The following is a 23,794-nucleotide window of genomic DNA, read 5'->3' as shown; positions in this document are numbered from 1 at the left end:
TGATACGCGCTGCTGCGCTAAGTGACGGATGGAAACCGCCGAGATGCCTGACTCGGCGCGAGAAACGGTTACAAAGGAAGGACAAGCAAGACCGCCGAATGCATGATCGATCTGAAGTAGCGTCGTCATACCGGTCATGTTGTACTTAAGACGTAGCGAAACAGGTTTGTTCGTTGTTGAATTAGGTTCTTATCACGTTTGTGAAGGTGTTACAAATTTTTGGGGGCGATCATTTTGGCACTCACAAATTTGTGTTCCATACGTGACGGGGATGTGAAAAACAGTGCCACGATGATGAAACAATAGTGCAGAATGGTTGTGCAAAGCGATTATCAAAATAATAAACCACTGATATGCTGGTTAAGATTTTAAACAACGTTCCACACCTCCATTATGACACGTGGTGCTTCTCAAATGACAATACACAAAGAAACCCCCCAAAAAGCTAGGTTTTGAAATGAACGCCACACCCCTCACCACAACCATCCCTCTACCTGTACAATCAACACAAAAACTTGATCTCGAAATAATGTTTCATATAATGTTCGATTGTTTGTTCGTTTCTGATGGCTGATTGCGTACGACTTCCTTCAAACTGCTGCCAGGAAAGCATCAGATCCCGACACGATGGTATTTGTCGCTGGAGGGTACAAGAGAGTGAGCGAGAGGCAACGGGCACGAGTATTGATTCGATTCACAAAATCGATCCAAACACGTAGTTCCACCCGGTACTAGACGATGTCGATGCCAGTACCAATGCAGCACACATCAAACGCTTCAGCATAACCGCACTGTGTTTGCTGTTCATTGGCATTGGAGAAGGCATGCATGCGCAATTGGGCCTACTTGCAAGGGGAACCAAGGAGCAGGTGCACGAGACGAGGTTGACGACTACAACCAACAACGTGTGTTTTGGGGGGGGGAGTTAGTGAAGATAATGTTGACGACGCCGCGGCCACACAACCAAGGTGCCGCTGGTATCGAGGTCTTTCCATTAGGTCTCAGAACTCACGCAAACATGCTAAAGCAGGGTTGAACAATCGAAGACTTGGTGCATATAAATACAATAATATTAAGTATTTTCACAAAGATTTTTAATTTGTTACTATCTTTTTTAAGCTCCAATTGAATATGGGCGGGAAAATGCTCCTACTGAATAGTAGGAGAGAGTAGGTGTTCAAGGATCTGTAAATTTATTCGAAGCTAATCTAAACTGAGCAGTGATTATTTTTTATAATAAATCAATAAATGTTTAAAGTTTCTTGAATACAGCAAATTTTGGAGTTATTGACGTAATTCATGTTATATTTCTTATTTACTCATTTATACTTATTTTTCAAAATATTTTTCAGAATAATAATCAAATGAGTCATAAGGTCTGATTGATCAGACTGACTGAGAGTCTGACTGAAATGATTAATAAGGTCTGAGAAAAGATTTAAATTCTACTAGCACTTTTTTTTATTTTAAATACTTTGATCAAATCTAAAAACTTTACTAAAAACTAATTTAATAACTTAATTTTTCTTTTGAAAAAAAAATTAAGCCGTTGCTCACCCCTGCACAATGCATAAGCTCACGCTAACCTTTGCGCTCTGAGGTCGGGCATTCACAACGAAACACCTTTTCCAAAGCGAAGGTGCAATCTTTATTTTACATAACCACGCCACGACCTGACCCCGAACACAACTGTTCCTATCCCCAGTTCAAAGCATACCTTCTTAAACATTACTCTACTGATAAACGATCGAACCGAACTCGAGCGAACACTAAGCTGCATCAGACATTCAAAACGTTGCATGTGCGTACGAAAACACACGTGAGAAAACTATTCAAACCGGCACTAAATGTGTTCGTGCCCCACCTTCCCTTTCATTCGTCACTTACCTCTTCACCGATCCGGAGATCGTTCGTTTGCCGTGTGCGGAACTTCGGCTTGCAACACTGGTGCACTCGGACGGTGGGCTCTTCAGCGAACCGGTCGCGGTGTTTGTTGCGGGCGAGTCCCGCCGTAACAACGTAGCTGACCCCTTCGATGCACCTGCACTGATCACTCCACTTCCACAGCTAATGCGTGACTTCACGTCACTGAAATTACGCCTCATCACTGACTTATTTTCCGCAATTTTGCTCATCACCGCGTCCCACTTGTTCGGGGTGTTGGATTTTTTCACAAAGCTCAAATTGGATCCTGTGGCACCACCGCCACGTGCACTTACACCCAGATTGCCACGCGTACCCCCCACACTGGGACGCTTATTTTCTTGATCACAGTCACCAACAGCACTGTCACATCCCGCATTGCACTCGTCGATCGAAACCCCACTACTACGAGTGCACTCCGGCAAATCCTTCGAAAGACGCGTCTTGCTTAAACGATCCGTACGCGACGAAACGGTGGATGAGGCGGACATTTCCGCGCCAGCAGCATGCTGCTGGTGATGTTTCCTTAGACCACGGTTTGCTTCGTTTTTGAGCTGCTTACGACTAGCGCTGATGCCACTACTACCGTTGTTGCTGGTCGCACTGTTAGTACTATTGCCGCTGGTCGCGACCGATCTCTTACCACTGACATCGTGGAAGCTGTCGGCATCGCAACGGCGCGCAACGTTCCCAGCGACGGCGATGCCACCACCACCACTACCAGGAGAACTAGCGCCAGCTGTCGTACCGGCGACGGTACCAATATCACCGTCAGATTTCAACGCCGTCATCGTCGTAATCGCGCACTGATGGTAGTGGTGTTCGTTTGCCTTCGGGGAAGCTCCGATGTGTTGCGATAAGTCTGGCTTGCCGTCATCGCAGCACCTTGTTATGTCTTTCTCGCGTTCGTCGAGCACCAATTTGCAAGTCTGGTTTGGATCATCATCTCGTGTGAGCTGTTGTTCGGAAGCTCGCACAAAGTTCTGACTATTACTGCTGCTCATCGTATCCGTCGAGACGTCCGGGCTCATATCGTCCGTTGCTTGCTGCTGTTCTTCATCAAAACCTCGACGACCGCAACTGCTGCTGTTGCTGTTTCCCTCAGCAGCTGCCTCTGCGCGCTGTTGATCATCTGCCCGGCGCTGCACAAGATCATCATCGGCCCGATTTTCGACGTCAGTAAAAATTCCACTTGACTCCATGCACGAATCTTCATTTTGACCACCATCCTGGTGCAGTTGTTGGTGATTTGGGTGCTGATGCTGCTGTTGCAGATCTTGATCATCCTGCTCGTCTATCGCATTGAATATGGCATTCGCACCTTGTGCACCCGCTATTCCACCCGCTCCACCCGGCGCACCATACAGTTGCCCATCGATGATCTGAGCTCGTCGAGCATCGCCACGGTTAAATACATCGTCTGCATCGCTTTCGGTGAAGAAATCCGAATCAGTCATCGGATCCTGACGCCGCGGCACTGCAGCAACAGCGGCAGCCATCATCGGTTGCCAGGCGCCTCCACCAAGTGCAGATTTTACGCGCGGCCCATTCGACGGTGAATGATCGGCTCCGCGACTCGCCGGTCGAGACATTTCTCCATCACCCTGGTAGCCCGTGTCGAGGCTCGTAATACTCGTAATGCTCGTGATGAAGCTATTCGACACCTTCGACGAGGTGGCAGACTTTGTCATCTGATCCGTTTTCGGGTCGGAATCTGCCTGGGACAGCTCACTCATACCACCTGTAGCACCGACATTCACTTGTCCACCACCCACACTTCCGCCGTACGGTTGAGGACCACCTGCTATCAGCAACAGCTCTGCCGGGAGCATAATATCTGACATGTCGGTCTTAACGCCCACCGGATCTAGTGGCAGCTCTTCGGGCGAGGGCGTCTGATCGATGCGACAGTGATGCTGCAACGCTCCGTGCTTGTGATGATGATGTGCCACACCCGTGCTAACGCTACCACTCCCACCCATGCCCGTGTTTAGCTGCAGCTCCAGGCCAGCAGCGTTCGCCGCGTTATTCGTATTGTTTGTGTTGGTGTTGGTCGTGGTCGAATCGAGAAATTCCTTCATCTGATCGGGCGTTAGGATGCCGAGGCTTTCATCCATCTCAAACGAACCCTGCTTTGTGAGTGAGCTTGTGGGTGACTTCAGATGGACGGGTTTGGTCAGTGAAAGTGACGAATCGCACAGCTCAATCGAACAATCCAACGTGCACTCGGTCAGATCGAGTCCAAATGAGAATCGCTGTTTCGGTGGTGGAACTGTGTTGGAACGATTTTCCAAATGCCGCCGTAGTACGACGTCCTGCTGCGCATAAGTTTGATTTTGCTGCTGCTGCTGCTGCTCATCATCCTGACAGCATGACTCTGGTTCATCAAGAGTCAGGTCGAATATTTCCTTCCCAGCGCTCACATCCGCCTCTATGCTTGCTTCACGTTGATCGATATTCCTTCTCCCTATGGAGTAGCCCGGCATGTGCTCCTCATCGTCGCTCATTCTGTCTCGTTCAAGGTCCAACTCTGAAGGAACTAGCGTTCGATCTTGTGCACTGATATCCATCAGTAACATGCTGGTACTGTGCTGACTTCCAGCTAATTGCATCCCTTGGCCGCTACCGGTACCTGTTGCAGCCGGAATAGCCATCGATTCTGAATGTAGCGTTGAACTAAACACTTTCGTTTGTCCATCGTTACTTCCCCTACTGACCGGACTAAACCGCATCAAATTTACCGACTCTTCTAGATTGAACGTTAATCGATTGAGCTTCGTTTTACTTCCAGCCCCTAATCCTCGTTGCGCCTTTTGCTCTTCTACCGATGTCGTTCTGTTCAGCACGCTATCCCCAGGCGCCTGGCAGGGTTCGTGACTGACGTCCGCATACAGCAGCTCCTGCGTTATGTTAGGAATGCTTTGCGTAACGTTCAGTAACCGCTCGTTGACCATCGTCGAGTTCAGTATTGGAGGCCGTCGAGTGCCATCCTCCTCTAGAATCAGCTCCCCAGTAGAGGGACGTCGAAAGGGCATGGTTCGCGTAAGATTTAGCACCGGAGAATCGATGCTTTCGGTGCTTTCGCGGTGGAATGTTTTCGTCAGTCCCAAAAGAACATTCGATGACAGCGAAGTATGACTGCGAGTGTGTGTTTGACTCAGCACGGGTGGACGTGGACGATCCTGGGGAGAATTCAAGGACTCTCGGGAGGACTTTACGAAGGTTCCGCTACGTCGGATCTCGTACGTAACGTTTCCATCACGCTGTAACGTTACGGTATGTTCATTCCTAGCGTACATCGGCGTGTGCCTGCTCGCAATAATGACGGTCGCATTTTCTTCACTGCACGCCAGCTCCGTCGTTGGCGGATCCAGCAGATTATCCGTACTGTTCGCTCCTACCAGCTCGAGCGATTCGTCCACCAACATCTGCACTGTCGCATCGGGTCCACATTGCACTTCACCATCCTCGTCGTCGTCGCTGGGGATTGCGAATTCCCTTTGGCAAAGTTTGATGTCCTCCAAGCGTTCGGTCGTGCCCGAAGCGACCAACTCTAGCTTCCTCAGAAATGGCAAGCCACTTGATTTCGGTGTCGTCAGCCCCAGGCGAAGCTGTGCCGGCGCCGGCGTAGAAGCGGTCAACAGCGGAAACGGACTAGGTTCTCCGTTGAACAATTTATCACCAGAATAGGAACGCGCGATAGAAATAGCGCCCGATCGGCCCTGCGACGGTGGCCGCAGAAAACTGATCGGCGTGGCCGGTGGTTGAGGTGCGCCTCGTTTCGAAGGAAGCCGCGCGGTGGTGCTCGGTATCCGAAAACTTCCCGGCACTGGAATGCGGCTGCTCACACCATCTGGCCGGGGGATGCGCGAATGAGCCGAGTCCTGTGAATACAAGAAAGTGACAAAAAATGAAACTACAATTAGCGTCATGTATTGTGGAAAGCACCTGCACCAGGATTAGTCAAGTGAGGCGAAACTTAGTCACTTCAGGAAACCCTACAAATGATTGCCGTCGTCGTTTGAAGTCACGTTGCCGTGGAAGGTGACGCGGTATGTTGCTGATTACTCATTTGCTTACCATCGCATTGTACACATTGTATTGTCTGTGTTGTATGGACACATATCTGAATACGAAATTATAATTTTATTCCAAGAAAGAATTATTTTATTCCAACTATATTTTCGTCAGATTTTAATTCGCGTACAATTTCAGATTTTCTCTCCCAGCTAGTTTTAATTGCCCTGTCCAATTTATATTATTTCCAAATTAAATACAATCCATATTACAGGTTTCCTACACAGGAGCACACTGGAACTCTATCAATAGTTCTACCGTACATATAATTTGTAGACCAATTTAACCTCCCATAATTAAACAAAAGCTAACTATACGAAAACAAACACGCATGTCTAACTATTCAGCTATCGGTAATGCAAGTCAGAGAGGCCAAGTCATTAAACAAAACCCGAAAATGGTTGTAAAACCATACAACACCAAGAATTCTACACAAATCCATTAAGCTCTAGAACGTTTGTCGTGCTGGAAGTTCCTAGCGTCTAACTATCTGTGACCAATTACCAGCCACTAACTATTCATCATGGTATTATTGACATGCGTACATTCGTTTACAAGCAAGAAGTCTTATGCAACTTATGCTACCATATGAATACTGTATGAAGCCATTAGCTTCTCGAATAAGCTTCTGTAGCACATAGAGAATTCTTGTAAAATGGTTAAAATGCAAAATTTATTACCCGTAAAATATCGTTCTGTTTCAACACGAGCAACCAAACAAATGTTTAAGCTACCAAAACGACGAATTATCATAACCGAATAAATTGTACATGAAGTTCTTCTACTAATCCCAACGGGGAAAACCGAAGCATTTCATCACTCTACAAAGGATAGCATAACGTGACGAATAATGCATTTTGAGACTTTCCCATCTGATCAACTCGTACGACCCGCCACAACTACTGAAATGCACCTACAGCATATCTAATGTATGCAAAATGAAACCAACCGTGCGGTTGTAATACAGTTAAATGAGCGAAAGATACACATTTTATCGATATAAACTTAAGCACACGAGCGCTCGGGCGCTTTTCATAATTCGGTCTAGATCCGTTTAACTCAGCTCCAACCCCAAAACACACATTGTTCTGCTTTCCTAGATGACGATAGTTATGGTAGAGGAAATTATTCATGCTAATTAATGCAACAGATTGAAGATCATGACAAACGATACAGTGAGTTTTGAAATGATCTATAGTTAAGTTTAAAAACATAGAAAACATAAATATCAACTGTCAAAAATTGCATGTTAATGACATCAAATAAAACCGAAACTAAAGACCAAAATGCATTTCAAAAAATGGCCACTATAATGACGCCATCGTAAATCAAATGGTGCTATAATACGGCATGCCTGGAGTGTTCATAATCATTAGCATATGTGCTAACTGACGATCGACAAACAAGCATAAATATATTAACAATTAAAAACAAATTATTTGGTTCACTTATTTCTACCCTTCAATCGCGCGGAAATAATTGAATGATTTATTTTCACAGCTTCTCTGCCATACAGAACCACACACATCAATATGCTTTCCACTGCAACACTTAGTAAACAAAAACAAAAAGAGGACAATTGCAGCAGTACCATCATTGTGCTGTATCTGCCGTGCAACAAACAACGATATTTAGCGCTATTTACGTTCTCCGTTTTCGGGCAGAAAATTTTGCAAACATAAATTTTGACAAAATGTTTTTTTTTTTTTGGTTTCTTTTTGCTGAGCCACATTTCACTAGGGTTGAGGTAAACGAAAAGCTGCAACAATGTAGCATTGCAGAAAGGTGTAAATAAAATGTGTGCAAAACCATTATTCAATTGTCTGAATTTTGTGCATCCGAACCGTTTTGCTGTACCGAATGCGTGCTTAATCAATCGATCACAGTTTATAGTTAAAGAGAGAAACATTTTCAATGAATGAAACTTAAAAAATATATTGCTTGGAAAAGATTTATGAATTTAAAGTTTGCAATTGTCATGTAATATTAATTTCCCGCAGCAAAGAATATTATCTTTAAATATGTATATTACTACTCACTGAAACGGAAGTTTAAACCAAAATAAATGTATCATTGTTTTTTTCCATGTAAAAATCCGAACACTTATGTAATGGTTTCTGTTTAAGTGAACCTGCTGCTGTAGCATGCGAAAAAAATGAATAAGTGAAAAAGCATACTCCAATATTCGGTCCGTTTGATCCTCGAATGCTCAAATTGTATCGCATAAGAGGACACACATCACGTTTGGGCAATGCGGTAACGGCGGATGAGGCGTTTCATTTATGTTACGATGCGCGCACCCACGCCTATGTGTTGCACGTACTGCAATCGATTTTTTAACTATAAAAGCTCCCAAATTAGAAGAATGATATCGCTAATGGTTGTGTCGGTACAATTGTTTGAAGCCCCTGCAGCTAATTGACGAGTGATGGACGTTGGCGAAAAGTAAGGTGTGCATAAGAAAAATGCAATTTAAAGATAATTATAGCGTGTCGGGCACGCGATCGCGAACTTGGTCAGCAGTGCGATCGATTATTGTATTGCGTAATTGCAGTGCGCATTAGATGTAATGAATAATTTTCGGTACACAGTGATAACAATATTTTATCTATATTTTTCATAACGCACTCCTTTTATGGTCATTTTTTATAATTAGTATAAAAACTTTTGTATTTTTAAGTTGTCAATACTCTAAATGAATTTTAGCTTTATGCAACTAATTTACTTAAACCCATTTTATAGGAAATTATGGAAATTAATTATTAAAGTACAATAATTTTAGAGACAAAAAATCAAAAAAGTATTCCAACGATAGTATTTAGAAAGTTGTGGTGCAATAAATGTTACAATTCGCTTTTCTCTTCATAAAATTTAAACATGTGTTTCTATTTTAGGGCGGAAAGGTGGAGTAGGTAAATAACCAAAAATTCTTAATTAAATAAATAAACTATATAAATAAATAAAATATATAAAATAAAATAAAACTGCTACAGAAGAAGTCATCTTACTAAAACTATTCGAATTTATAGATGTATAGATAAACAAGTTCAGAAGCACAAAAAATACTGTAAAATAAACGCTAAAAATAAAAAAATTAAACAAATCTTTCAAGATTGCCCAGATACATGAATGTGCCCGATGGCAATGAGACGTAGAAAAGAAATCTACACTGAATCCTTGCACTCCATTATGCGAGGTCACTTCCATTTTCTAAATACTGCAGCAGCACAAGTAACACAAAAGTGCATCCACTGTTACGTTACATAAGTGCACAGCTGGAACAGGAAGAACTGGGCCAAGAAGAAAACACTCCACAAATAGAGTTCATATTGTTCGCATGAGGCGTCCTGGTTGGCAGCGAAGTGTACAACCGGCCATCATATGACAAGGAAGGATCGCTTCAAATTTCCTCTGAAATATTATACCTCATTCGAAACGCAACACAACACCACTTCCTTCCTGTTTCCGTCGGGAAGTTTACGTCAAAGTTCTAGAGCTATTCGTGCCAGTGTTCGTGATTGCTATCAAACAACAATGCGCAACCTTATGCGCGGATATAAAAGAACCACTGAAGGACGGGATTTAGCCAACGGGAATCCTTAGCTGTGCCGGGTACACTTGTCTCTGCTGTCAGAATGGCACAGCAGCTGGGGGGGCTGTTACAGAACTACACCCAAAACTAATATAATCGGTGCGGTACGAACCAAAAAGGAAAGACGATTAGTGTTACTAGTTGTGGAAACGAATGTAAGGAAAAGCAGTTTTCCTTGTGTACCGTATCCATTGTTCTAACTCGACAGGATGTGCACTCGCAATATTCGCAAAAGAGTTGCTTTGAACCCACCCAAAACGGCTGGATGCATCCGTAATTATAACTTCACCCCACCTTTATCACACAATTTATTGCAATTAATAATGCTTACACAGACTTATCAAATAATTGCCATCGGGGAAAGTCTCTGATTGTCACTTGGGACAGAATTTATGTGAAGTACCAACGAGAGAACGAGTCGATTGCTATCGAGCGTCCAGCTCGTTCGCAAACCAAGTTCTACATCGAAATGCTACATCATCGGACCAAGGTACAGAGTAGTGGGTAATTGATTTTGCCCCTTTTCTGTTTCTCCTGCTACTGCTAGCATTCAAGCAAATTGATGCAATCGTACAACACAGACAGCCTCTCCAGGATCGATGGTATCGCCGTTTGAACAACGTTCCGCTGGGATCGACAATCTATACCAGCGGCAGGTATAAGAAGAAAATTGGAATAGTAAAGAGCCCTTGTGATAATAACCTCGGTTCTTTCTTGTGGATTATTTTATTAATTATTCTCACGGGTGCAATTCTTACCACCTGCGCCAGCATTCAACCTTTTCCCTTCCAAGCGCAGGTTCTTGTGAAATGCTTACATTTCTTGATTTTTATATTTGGCGCAATTCTATTTAACGCAGAAATGCTGAGTGGAAAGGTGTGAATTACTTCAAGTTCCTTGTAACACATGCTCACATGTTACCTTTACTACCCTGTAAAAAACACGCTATGCACATGCAAAGTGATTCATAAACCTCCCGCTTCGTAAAAACATATAGAAAAATCGGTTCACCGCTAATTTTTACTGCTGTCGACAAACACCGTGCATGTCGTTTCTGCTCGGTAGAGCTTTTATAATTTTATCACCATTTTAGCACTCCCCAATGGAGCTTCATGCAAGTCGTGACAGTCGGCGTTTTTTTTTTCGACGACAGAGACACACACACCAAAAAAATGGACCCAAGCTGGGTAAAAAATGTACTAAACGCCTGCGAAAGATAAAAGCTTAACTCTCAAGCAGTAATCTCAACACTGGTTGGAAACGCCGGGCAAAAGCCATTGCTTTTCGACCAATGTGAACACACATGTATATAGAGAAACATGAGAACATCCGTGACACTTTACGCTTCTATCCCTTTACTTCGCTTTTATCTCTGCCAGATTTTTACTCCCACACCTAAACAGGCGGAAGTAGAAAAATTGGGGTAAAAACCGTTGCAAAAATCCCATAGCTGTTTGGGGAGCTATGGATCCGTGGACACACATACAATCAGCCACACATACACACACACACATTCGCCACTGTAACGCATGCGCCTTTTTGTAGAGCTACTTCTGAGCCGTATTCTAGGGTTGAAAGTAGTAACGGCTAGGCATTGGGTATCAGAAAACAAAAAATCGTCACTAAACCGAAACAGAGCAGCAGGATTTTCGAAAGCCGCCGTTAGCAGTACAGCATAGTTGAGGCACAATTCATCCGGCGCCTTGTTGAAGCGAGCCTGTGAAAGGATGCTCGAGATTTTGAGAGGATGTCCCTCACGTGTCGTTTGCTTCAAAAGATTTCTACAGATTTTGAAGACAATGGTTCGCTTGCTCATGTTACGATAAACGTTACCCAAGGTGAGTGACTGATGGATTACTGACCATCAGACAAGTGACAAGTTTCAAAGGTTGATAAAGAATGCTTATATAGAACAGACGAGAAAAATCAAGAATCGTTTAGTTTCCCTAAATCCTTACAGTAAATATTTAGTATCCTCTTTTTTTCAAAATTTAAAAGGTGTGTATAACCTCAAAACATTAGAGGGCAGTTTCAATAAAATGAAGGAGAATCCTCAATCCTAATTTATATATTCCCCATCGGTAATCTGATCCGATTTTATTTGATTTTCGGCAAATTAGTGATAATATTTTCAATTACGGTTACCCATTTGGTTTCCATATACCCGCAATATTGGACTTCAAGCACCCTCCATAAAATCATTACAGTGTCCACAGAACCACCAGTTGGAATAGAACGAACGAGACTAGCATCATCTCCCACACACAGAGAGCGTCACAAAACTTTTCCATCCGGAACCATATTTCAGCCGAAGTTTACCCAAGCTGTCCAAATACAGCACAAGAACGTGCCGTATCGTGCCGTTAGATCTCGGGAGTACTTTTTTCCCCCGTATACCATTTTTTCACCCATCGATACTCGGGGGACTCACACGTACTAAACGGCATACCGGATTCTAAATCCCTATGTAGATCCAGACACTGGAGAGATTGTGAAAGGATGAAAGCTAGCTGTAGAAACATTGTGGAGGGTACTTCAAAGAATGACACAAACACAATTTATCTGTTACGCAACGAATAGACTGGAAAGTTGGCCATAGGTGATACACGGAGAGAAGTAGCACAAAAAATGGATGGAATTTTCCCATAAAACACTTGGTTAGATTAAAAACCGGAAATTAAACTCCAACTTGTTGATTAAGTTTTATCTTATAGAAAAGAGCTATTTCGTAATAATCACCAAAGCACCAAAACATATATTTTCTTTAATACTGTTTATAAGAGTTTCAAGTAACGTTTCGACCAGCCATTTCCAATAGCTACACAATAATGTTAAGCACTTGTACTACTCAGCGATAAAGGAAACCTCAAGTATATGTTAGCAATCCAGTAACTGACATTACTAACACTGAGAATTCTAACATCGGATAAAAAAAAACTAACCACAACAAAGGACGGAAACCAATTTTCTAGAGAGAGTGACGTTAAAACATTTCCATCTCGTCGTCTAATCGTCTTTTTTTTGAAGTGTGAGATATCCTAGCGATAGTTTGTTGTGTCTGGAATGTTTTTTTCCTTCGAATTTTTATTTCTTTCTACTCATCTTTGTAGCACCAAACATAGCTTCCAATGGCGACAGCCACAGTCACAAAAGGATTGTTGGCGCCAAAAGCGATCGATAGATGTAGTGTTTTTTTAACCACCAAACAATAAGTGTGGTGGAACAGATCATAAAACCATGATAAATCATTCGATGAAGTGAAGTTCATTAATAACAGTCTCACTTTATTACACTTTATGAAGAACTCAAAAACAAAATAAATACCTCAAAGCATGTTAACAAATAATCATCAAAATATTTACACTAATCTTAACTAACTAATTGACCACAAAAAAAAAATCAGCAAACATAGGAGGGAAAGAAATTGTGTTGAAAAGACACAAATATTAATCTGAAAAAAAACCCTCATTTAAATCCCCAACCATAAACCATAAATAAATGAACGAATTTCAACGTGAATAATACGGATGCTGTTTTCCACGATTTCGCCCCTCTTATCGTAATCCTTAACCACATGCATATGAAACGAAATTTCATGACTTCACAGTTCTACAAATTTTGACCTTAACGAAACAACCCTAGCACAAACACTGTCCAACAAAAAACGTTATACAGTCGCAACGACCTGCAGGTTTGGAGTGCATGAAAAACTGGCCAATTTGTAGAAGCATTCATATGCACAACGAATTTGCATCTTTCATGCAGGTTTGTCTGCTCAACAATGAAAAATTGCTTCCACATCTTCCCTAAACACCAACATCAACAACTAACGGATAGCAACGTATTATTATTTACGTCACATTCAATTTCATTCAAAAACCCGCCCGCAGCTACAACAGCAGTTGGTTGGCTGTGGGAGTCGGGTTAGGTGAGCAACGAGACAGAAGAACCATTACTAATCCTCGCTAGATGGTGCAAGGCACAAAAGTACATCGGACCCACGGGTATCCTTCCGGACAGCAAATTTCCATTTAGAATTTGTAATGCTGTTTATTAAGATCCTCCGGGTTTTGAGTGCACATGTTGCTAACTACATGCTCCCAAATTTTGCATGAATTAATTAATTTAAATGTCTTCAATAAAACAAGAAATGAATTTTCTGTTTTGTTTAAGTTAAAAAGAAATCTAAACTGCAAAATAGAACCATCTTATGCATAAGAACATAAGGCATACATTAGTGCATTAGTCTGTTTTATTTGTAAGATCACTTATTTCCGTACAGAATTTATTCCTCCACCATTATGTAGAGCTGAGTTCCTTAACCACATTCAACGGTGTAATATAATATTTCGTTTTTTAGATTTATTTTGCACAGTATATACTTGTACCAGCGAGCAAAAAACCGGTGTAATAATTTCTGTTGTATTTCTTCATCTTTGGCTACTCTGAAAGTAGTTCTTAATGCACTGACGGCAAACACGTTTCTTGCATTAGGTTGATTCTTTATGACCTTGAAAATCTTTCCACTCAGAGAAACCCCTGTAGGTAACTGGTGTTTCGTACCTTACGGTATTTTTATAATTTTTAAGTATAAACTTACTTCGAAAGAAAAGTTGATGATGAATGATGAAATTGTTTAATTGATAATATTATTAGTACCATGACAAAATGTAACGATAGAAATCGATTGGTTCCAATTTATGAATGATTTATTTCCCTCAATACCACTACGTATTGATTCCGTTTCTCCACACAACAAAGCGACGGATTTTCCCAATCAAATTAAACCTACGCTTCAATGTTACGCCAAGTTTAATTTGGTGCACCTTCCGGCAATGTCACACCTACACGGTCGAGGGTTTGCACCAATATCGAGCGTTGTGCTTTCTCTCCCCTCCCGAGCACAACGAACGTCTTGACGGTAGAAACATGGAAAAACCGTGTCACCTTTCAACGCCTCCACAGAAAAGGCAGAAAACGTGAGTCTTAATCCGAGATGCTACGACCCTTTTTTTTGCAATACGTGCCAACCGAGCAGCGTGTACAAATTAAGGTGAAATGGGTCGAAAATGGGTGGAAAATTGTCAATTCTTTTTCACCGGGGGAAAATGTCAACCGTTGGCGCTGGTTGAAGTGTACTGTACCCTCCTACACACTTTCTATGCACTCTGCCACTCTCGCCCAGTGCTACTTTCTCAACAATTTCTGCACAAACGACAAACTCGGTAAAGCCACAAGCATGCATCTGTTGTTCAATCTTTGGAAGCCTCCAACGAAAAGACATTAAAAATTAAGCCAAATGGAATAAATCCTCGAGTGCAACATGTCTACTTTTTGAAAATGCACGTCCCAATCTCTTCGTCTTCCGTCCAATTATCGCTACTCAAGCGTTCCCTCCTGTGTCAGGGACGATGAGCTACGAATGGGCATAGAGACACGAAAAGAAAGTTAAAACAATTAAGTGCAATTCCAAAATGCGCTATCGTTCCGTGTCGCCATAGCGGAAATAGTATGCCATTCTCCTTCGGTCGTCACCTTTCCGTTGTGCAGTTGCGTTGATGCTACATTTGAATCAACCTACACAAAAAGGTATTCGCACAAGCTAACCTGGCGATAAATGGTGATCGTTCATTTTCTTTTCCACCAAATCACAGTGCCGACATTTTATGACCCAAAGAAATAAAGCAAAAAGAGCGGCAATAATCCAATGTAATAAGTATCATAACCGTAAAGGTGCAACAATGTTCCCGCGACACAATCCGTACGCGGGTAAGATACAATTTAGTCTCTTTTTCACCCGAACTCCCGGACGCGCGTAAAATTGCGTTAGTTTTTGTTCCCGCGTATTTTACATGTTTCACTCATTTTATGGGGATGGAAAATTTGATTGACACTCCTTTATTTCTCACCGGTTCACCGCAGGCACTGCCCATGACGCGTTTTGGGCAATTTTATAATGCTCGTGTTAACGATCGCCACCGGCACTTGTCGTAAAATTGCGTGATATCGAATACGTGCACTTTACTTTATCGCCGAAATTGGAGCACTGAAAAGTCAACAAAGCGCACAAATGGTACGATCGGCACGATGTACAGCGTCTATGGTTGGGAATGAAAATGTAAAGCTGATAGATTTTTATACCAGACTCAAATATTTTGTATTATTGATAAGAATCTCAAGTTACTTTCGATGGTCATAAACGTGTACTACAGCTTAATAGATTTATTTTTCAGTCACTCCTCGTTATGGACCAAACCATTAACATTGATCCAACCGAACTACACATTTGAAAGCAGTACTATATAACTTTATTGCAACTGAAGCACATATGTTAATAAAACTGTTTGTGTTTGTTTCGTTTATTTTACGTATAAATGTTAACAGTATTATACATTTGCAGCATTTTGGAGACATTTGGGGATGAAAATGACGTTTGCCGATTTAACCACATAATTTTAAGTTAAAGTGGACAATGCATAGGTAGAATTTTAATCACTCCCACTTCCCTTGATTCCTATTTCAAGGTGAACTCGACCACAATATACACATTTACCAAGCTTTATATACACACGGATGTGTCTGTTCAGATTTAATTTCAATCAAAGTCTAGGAAGAAGAAAATTTTCTTCACTGACATCTATTTTTTCTTATTTAAAAAGTATATCAGAATAAGCTCCAGCTTACTAGCTTAAATTTGGAAGATATCCTTCTTCTAACAATAAATGTTAGGTCTATAATCTAGATAATCACAGGTCTTTTCAGGGAAGTTGCTATTTCTGAAATCAGTCATATGGGATAAAAGTCTAAACAGATATTCGTATTGATTCTAACGTATTCGTACCGATTCAACCCCTTCAGGACCATAAGCTATCCAAGACTAAAAATGCCAATACAACACAATATTTTCCCTATGGATCATAAAAGTAAATAAACGACGAGTTTGTTTTTTTGTATTGTTTTCGAATACACATTACATTACAAAAATGCTGAGAAAAGTAAAATCAATAGTATATTTATGATTTTTCACGAAACAATTACGTTCAGTTGTGAAGCACAAATGGACGTTGCACATAACACATTTTACAGTTTTTCTTTATATGTATTCGTTCAAAAAGACATTTGCGAACTTTGACAAATTATTTCGCGTTTCATTTTGATATTTCGTTTCAAGAACATTGTTACAACAGTAATTAAACAATCAGTAACGATTTTTGTATATGAGAAAAATATTTCCCTTGGGCGTAAACGGGTTATTACATTATAAATACGTTTTTAAGATAAATAGGGAGCGATTCGGTGCTGTACATGGTGCCACACGACAGGACGGGGTATCAAATCCCATCTGAGTCGTCCACCTGTTAGCAAGGACTGACTTTTCGGCTACGTGATCAAAATATGTCGAGTAAGCCACAAATGGCCGGCATCACCTGTAGGGTTATTCAGCCAAGAAGAAGCAGAAGAAATATGTACGTTTTTATAAGTAAAAACTCATTTCTCCACAAGTCAGTGGTAGGTAGATAAATGTCTATATCGATTTTCTCTAGCTATTATTGGCTCGTGGGAATAAACTAGCACCAGGACGCACCTGAGCCATAGTCACGCCCGGTAGATTAAGACGGATACCGCTGTAATTATGTAAGCACACGTCAACGTTACCAACTCCCACACTATGAATCAGCAGTACCGCTATGTATCGTACCGCACAACTGCACGTGTCTGAGCGAAGGTGCAATGGTTTCGATTCTATTTTTTTGTCTTGTTGCAATTTTTAAACAGGTGTGCTTTTAACAGTGAAGTTCAGTGTTCCTCTAATGCACGGTACAGGCTTAAAATGTCTGTTCACCGTTACAGTACGTTCGGGTATCGACACCGAAAACTGTGCACCCAGCAGCTCGTATTAGACAGACACACACAGAGCGCGTATTTTAGAGCAGCTGAGTTTTTTCTCCTCCTTTTGTCGTATGGTATGATTTCTTTCGCTCGGTCACCCAAGACGTCGTTAAAAACCAATCAACATACTAACCTTACCCGCTAACCAGCTCAACGGCACCGAAGATGATGATGGTGCGGGAACGACTCGATTCTTCGATATGCTTAACCGCAACGGGACCAACCGGCTCTAGTTAAAACCGAACTGTCTTCACCTAGCTCCTATGTAGTGCCTTCGGCTTTGGCGTTTCGCTCTTTCACACGCGACTATGCTACGCGATAAATACCATTCATCAAATTTGAAGTGCAACACCTTCACCTTCTTCCCTTTGCCGATCTCGAACACTTTGCAGGTCAATCGGTCACTCAATACTCGATGCGTTACGGCTTTGCTTTTTTGGTTATTTGGTGGCCAACATTTGTATTTCTTCGAAACTTTTTATTCACATAAAACAACTCCTGCATTTGTTGGAGTATAATATTTCTGAACACAGTTCGAAATATTTAAATAATATTCACCGATAAACGCCACTTTTTGTAATGAAAAACATTTTTTCTTTTCTGTGACGATTAAGACCACACGCCGTGAAACTTGCTACGCAGGTGCACGTAAATTAATTTTGCCCATTCGTGTCAAGTTGCTCCCAATTTGTGGTGAAACGATAACACAACAATGTATGCTCCAGTGACTGGCGGGAGTTTCGCTCTACGACCACCTTAAAACACCGAGAAAAAATAAGGTCACTTTCGTTTTCAAGATTTCGCCCCTTTATTTCCATCACTTGGAACAATATTTTAACGTTCCAATTTTTTATTTCACTTCATATTTTTAAAACACACAAACAGAAATTTTCACAATTTTTGAACAACCCGTAGCACAGAACTTGAACGAAAGACACGCGTGGCACCTTCAAAGCCACTAACAACCGAACTAAACCATCGCCACCAACTAACAATGCTTTTTTGACCCACCCCGACCCTGGCAACACACGACCAAAACCCCTACTCCGAAGAAAACCTGTCTCTCTGACTCATTTTCTGCTCTCGCCGGTTTACGTTTGCGGTTTACACTGTGTTTGCATGCTTCTCTCGATGCATCCAGCATGTGCAAGTTGAACTGCACTTTACAGGTTACACCACCTTCGATTTCGATGCACCTTGGGTTCGGTTCGGCTATTTTAAGCCGTCCGCGATTTTCCGCTCCTGACCGCTAGGGTATTTTACCAAACAAAACCAAAAAAAAAAACAGACAAACACCAGCTCAGACAGCGACCACACAAAACACACTTTTAATATCGAGCATCATCAACAACATGCTCTCTTCCTTTCTACCGCCTCATCGGTTGTGGGATGCTTCCTTTTTTCCACCGCAAATAGATTTCGACGTTGTTTTGTTTGTATGGCCACCGAAAAGTGTATCGAAGACTCGAAGGGACAAGCCGGTAGTTGCATGACTCGGAAAGGGTCGGAGGGATGATGTTGTACCCAGTGGTCATTAAATTGTCACAACAGCAAGGCGTATTTTTGGCAGTGTATATTCACTAATATTATACGAGAGTACATGCGTAGCTAAATTTAGTTAGCATAAAAAATATCCTAGCGGCTTGGTGGCGTATTTAAAGACATACCACAATCTAACCACATAAAGTACATATTATGAGACGTAGCAATGTCACAATCAGTTAAACAAATCACAAGTTTAAAATATTATTTTCTGACGGAAAAACACTAATTATATCGAAGTATGAAAAATCGTTTTCCTTCTCATAGCTATTCTAAAGCACGACGATACAATCTAACATCAATTCGAAACACTCGACTGACGGTATGAACATTTTTATTGCACATTGGAAAACATCAAGACAACATGAAACAGCTTGAATAAACATTAAACGTTAAACGACTTCAATTGAATCTATAACGGGAAACCACACAGTGGCGGTCCCTACAACCTTCCCTAAAACTAATCTCAAACCGAAATGCATTCAATTTCGAGTAGAAATAGAAACTGTATATATGTTATGATACTTATTCTACTTTTAAATTAATTAAATAAGCATGAAAAATTCAAAACTTATGTTTATTTAATTCGTTATCATCGGCGTTTAATTTATTAAAAATATAGAAAAGCTTAAGGGTTTCAAACAAATTACAGAACTGACGGTGAAACTCAATAAGAAAATTAATTAAAATTTGATGATGAAAGAATCTAAAGATGATATAAAACAACTAAACGAGAGAAAAAGATCGAAGCAAAATTCGAAACGGGATAATTACCATCGATGAATGAAATTCTTCAGTTGTAAACTGCTTTCATATTATATGTAATTTCCTTTATTTTTTTTAGAAAACCAATTAAATGTAATTAATTTCTGAAAAATATTTACGAAATCAATGTTTATATTGCGATACGTAATGCTCAAAGACATACAAGTACATAATTTAATCATGTACTAAATAAATTCTTCTTTGTCGATTGCATGATATGAATGAAATAAAAATTTAAAACATTTGTTTTAATGTTTCTTAACTTTTTATTGTTCCAGTTTAAATGTGTCCAAGCATAAACGAAAGCAACATTATCATACTATTCCATTGTCACAATAGAAATGTACGGCTTTAAATTAAAATCTTTAAACAGCCACGTCATTGTTCAAATTGTTATGTTGGCCTACAGTTTGACAGATGAATGTCACACTAGCCTTCGTTGTGCTATGGGCCCAAGAAAAACCATAGCATTACGCAACGTCGTCTGTCGACGTCGGTCTTCTGCTAGCACTAGCCACTCATGTATGATGAGAACATAAACACACCAAACGCCTCACATTGTATGTTGCCAGTACGGGACTGTCCTAGTGCGATCACATGTTTTCCATCCACCTTCGTTCGTCCATCATAAATGAGAGTCGTACACACATTTTCAGCTCACGATAACTGGGTCAACAGAGGGAACACCACCGCCAGGCGGATCAACATTCAACCGTTCGTTTACTCAACATCGGTGGTAAACCCACGGAGAAAAAAACGAATCACTCTCGCTAGCATCCACGTGGAAACCTAACATTTAAACACAAAACCGGAAAGTTTAGAGCATTGTTTAATATTTATTTAAACAATTTGAACCCACAACATCAAAAAGTTGTTCAAAATTATTCCGAGAAATCCAATCGGTTTTCAATCGTGAAAAAAATTATTTGTTTTCCAACCATAAAAGCATTTTTCTAATTCTATTTGTCGTTTGTATCGATGCCATTATTTATTGAAATTATTTTCCGAACAGTCACGTTCGGAATTATAATGTGCCGAGGTCACCAAACCAACTAAGTGGTACACATATTTCACTCCTATAACTTCGACAACTCCCTTTTGAACCTTGAATTGTCTTCACGAAAATTTATCACCCACAAATCTATTTTCAACCAACCCCTAAACATCAAATCAACAATCCACACTAAACTGCTGGCATGGCGTTGTGGATGAAGCGGTATGCAAGTAACTGCCGAACCTAACCTAACGTTTGATCCTTTTCATCTCTATCCGAATTCCCGCTATTTTAAGCTAAAGAAAAACCTGCAATTAACACATTTACTTCACATCTAGCAGAAACAGAAAATGAGCTGCATTGAGAGCATTTTGAGAGGACTGTCTAACGTGTAAATGATTAATATTTTCATCCCTCCCAAGAGGGTCTAAATTTCAAGTTTCACACAAACTACCACCTGCAGTATGACGCAGACGGTATACATTTGAAAATCTACAACTAAACTTTTTCATCACTGCAAAATTCGTGCTAAAGATGCTCATCACCGATGGAAGGACCAAAGTGTAATTAAATATTGCACGATGCCAGAACACCGCATTAAAAAAATATACATCCTATAAGAAAAAAGGAAAACCAGCGGAAACTCTAATTGCGTTCAATTAAAACTCCACCTAATTACAAAACCCCAGATCCTCTATTCCTTATACGTTTTAATGCACCCGACTTTACGTTAACTAGAACATCATTTGACAAATGAACATTTTGCTGTTTTTTTTTTGTGCACAATTTACACCGGTGTTTTGCTGGTGGCACCGGAAAGAACTTTATGTGCTTAACTACCAGTACAAACCAATACTCATGCACAGAAAATAAACGATTATGTGGCGCAGCCGGTGACAAACTCTAAATGCAGCAGCCCGTTGCAAAAGTGCCGAGAAACGTACACACGCATACAGAAAGTGCTTAAGTTGTGTGTACACACTAAATTAATTATGCAACTTTTTCTTTCCTCAAGATTCACATTAATGTTCTGCATGGGAGATCCACGCAATTACGCTGGTGTCTAATGAATAGCGCTCTTTCTTAAATATAACTTCGGTACATGAGTTAAAATGAAACTTTTGAGATGCATTATTCAAATGAATCTTTAATGAAGAATCATTTGAATCATGACTCTACTCTTTGAAGATTCGCAAATCTCGAAAGATTAATGATTTTAAGAATTTTTATTTTGTTATAAAATGGAGCTTTGTACACATACGACTCTAGCCCAATTCAATTACAGAAAAAAAACCAATTCAGTCGAAATATTCGTTCTTTTAGCAACTATTCTCGGGGGCGGGTCCGGTGGTGCATGTGATAAACGGCGCCCGTCCACACGGCAGGACCGGGTTCAAATCCCAACCGGACCGTCCCCCCGTAGCAAGGACTGATTATCCGGCTACGTGGTAAAATAAGTCTAGTAAGCCAGAAATGGCCGTCATGCCGTATAAAGTCGTTAAAGCCAAGAAGAGAGAGAGAACAACTATTCTAGTTTATTATTTGTAGATAGCGCTGAACAGATAAAATCGAAGACTTTTGCAATATCAGGCTTGTCTAAGTAAATAACAAAGTTGCAAAAGCGAAAAAATGGGTAAAATCATATAATCTTCGGAAATTAATGAACCTTCAAAGATTTGCGAATATGCAGATTTTCATGAAAGATTCTAGATGCTAGAGTTTGCAGAATTATTGAGAATTGATAATATTATAGATAATTCCTTTTATTCGGATTAAAATATCATTCAGAATAATTCATATTCACTGAAGACTAATGCACACAGGAAAAATAATTCAAACAAATTCCTTCCAAATCCAACAAGATTTGTGATTTAAACCGTTTCTTAAATAAAATTCTAAATAAACTCCTATAGCTTAGTGATTGCTTATTGTTGCATTCAACATCATTTCACCATTTCACCATCAGCGTGTATGCATTATTGCACATTTTGTGTGCGTCGCACGAATTTGAACAACGTCGTATACACCGACGGAACCCATTTCCACCTCAGTGCGGAGCATAGAAAAGGAAATTCAACTTACACAATGCATCGTACCTTCGCAAAGTTGCCACGATTTTGTAGTGAAACTGCTGCAACGAGTAACAATATTGACAATGCTCTCTTCCTTCATCAGACCCAACACAATATTGCACCCACTTCGCTGCTGTTTATTTCCGCGCAATGCATCGAAATGTGCAAAATTTGAAATTGAATCAATAATCGACGATGCACAATGTGTTCAAAAATTGTCACACAGCACAACATTCCAGTGGTGCCACACGCTGGAACGCTCAATATTTCGTAACAAGAAGCAGCTTTTCGCTAAGATATAGCATCAGCCATTTCGCAGTACAAAATGGCAAAACCACTTTATTGATAGTCGGAACTGCAAGATGGTAAAATACTTTTTGTTGGTCTTTTTTGTTGGTTATCCAGTAAGTACAAGCCAACGGAATCAGAAAGGAAATCTTCCCGATTTCACGGATATGGAGCACATCCGCTTGGTTCTACTTCGATACAAATTGGTGCCACCAGACTCATCCACTACAGCGTCCACCACTAAAGAACTCCAGCTATGCTGCTTCCTTCATCAATGTTTATCTTTCCAGTGCATCGCACCTAAGCCGTGTAGCGATCCCTTCATCTCTCTATTGCCGGTTAAGTTCTTATGCACATTTCAATACTAAGCTGCAAATCTGCCAGCTGCTTGTGTGTAGAAATCCTGCATTTGCGAACGACAATGTCACGCAGCCAGCGATGCATACCGTGCAACTTCTGCTGCCACTGAACCGTGAACGGAACGAAACTCGTACACACGCACACTTTAGGGGGCTGCGATTGCCAGTTTTAAAAGAAGCGCAACGACGGTGATAAGATCAACAAGCAAAATGATTTAGAGTCAGACATCGGCGAAACTCCCGCATTGAAACGTTCCACGCAGGGATGGTATTAGAGCGTGCAGAACTTAAG

At 40.9% G+C, this 23,794-nt stretch overlaps 1 protein-coding gene across 6 annotated transcripts in view; it reads right to left on the bottom strand.

Annotated features, from left to right (window-relative positions):
- Nucleotides 1-23,794, bottom strand: part of LOC125765536 (uncharacterized) — a 118,316-nt gene that overhangs the window by 76,225 nt on the left and 18,297 nt on the right. For all 6 annotated transcript variants that reach the window (XM_049430785.1, XM_049430787.1, XM_049430781.1 and 3 more), the window contains one exon: nt 1,888-5,807. In XM_049430785.1, the coding sequence (XP_049286742.1) occupies nt 1,888-5,807 (3,920 nt within the window). The remainder of the gene's footprint in view (nt 1-1,887; nt 5,808-23,794) is intronic.

The sequence above is a fragment of the Anopheles funestus genome, chromosome 2RL (assembly GCF_943734845.2).
Source record: "Anopheles funestus chromosome 2RL, idAnoFuneDA-416_04, whole genome shotgun sequence".
In the NCBI taxonomy this organism is placed as follows: domain Eukaryota; kingdom Metazoa; phylum Arthropoda; class Insecta; order Diptera; family Culicidae; genus Anopheles; species Anopheles funestus.
Note: the sequence above shows the minus strand (reverse complement) of the source record. Positions and strands in the feature narration are given on the sequence as shown.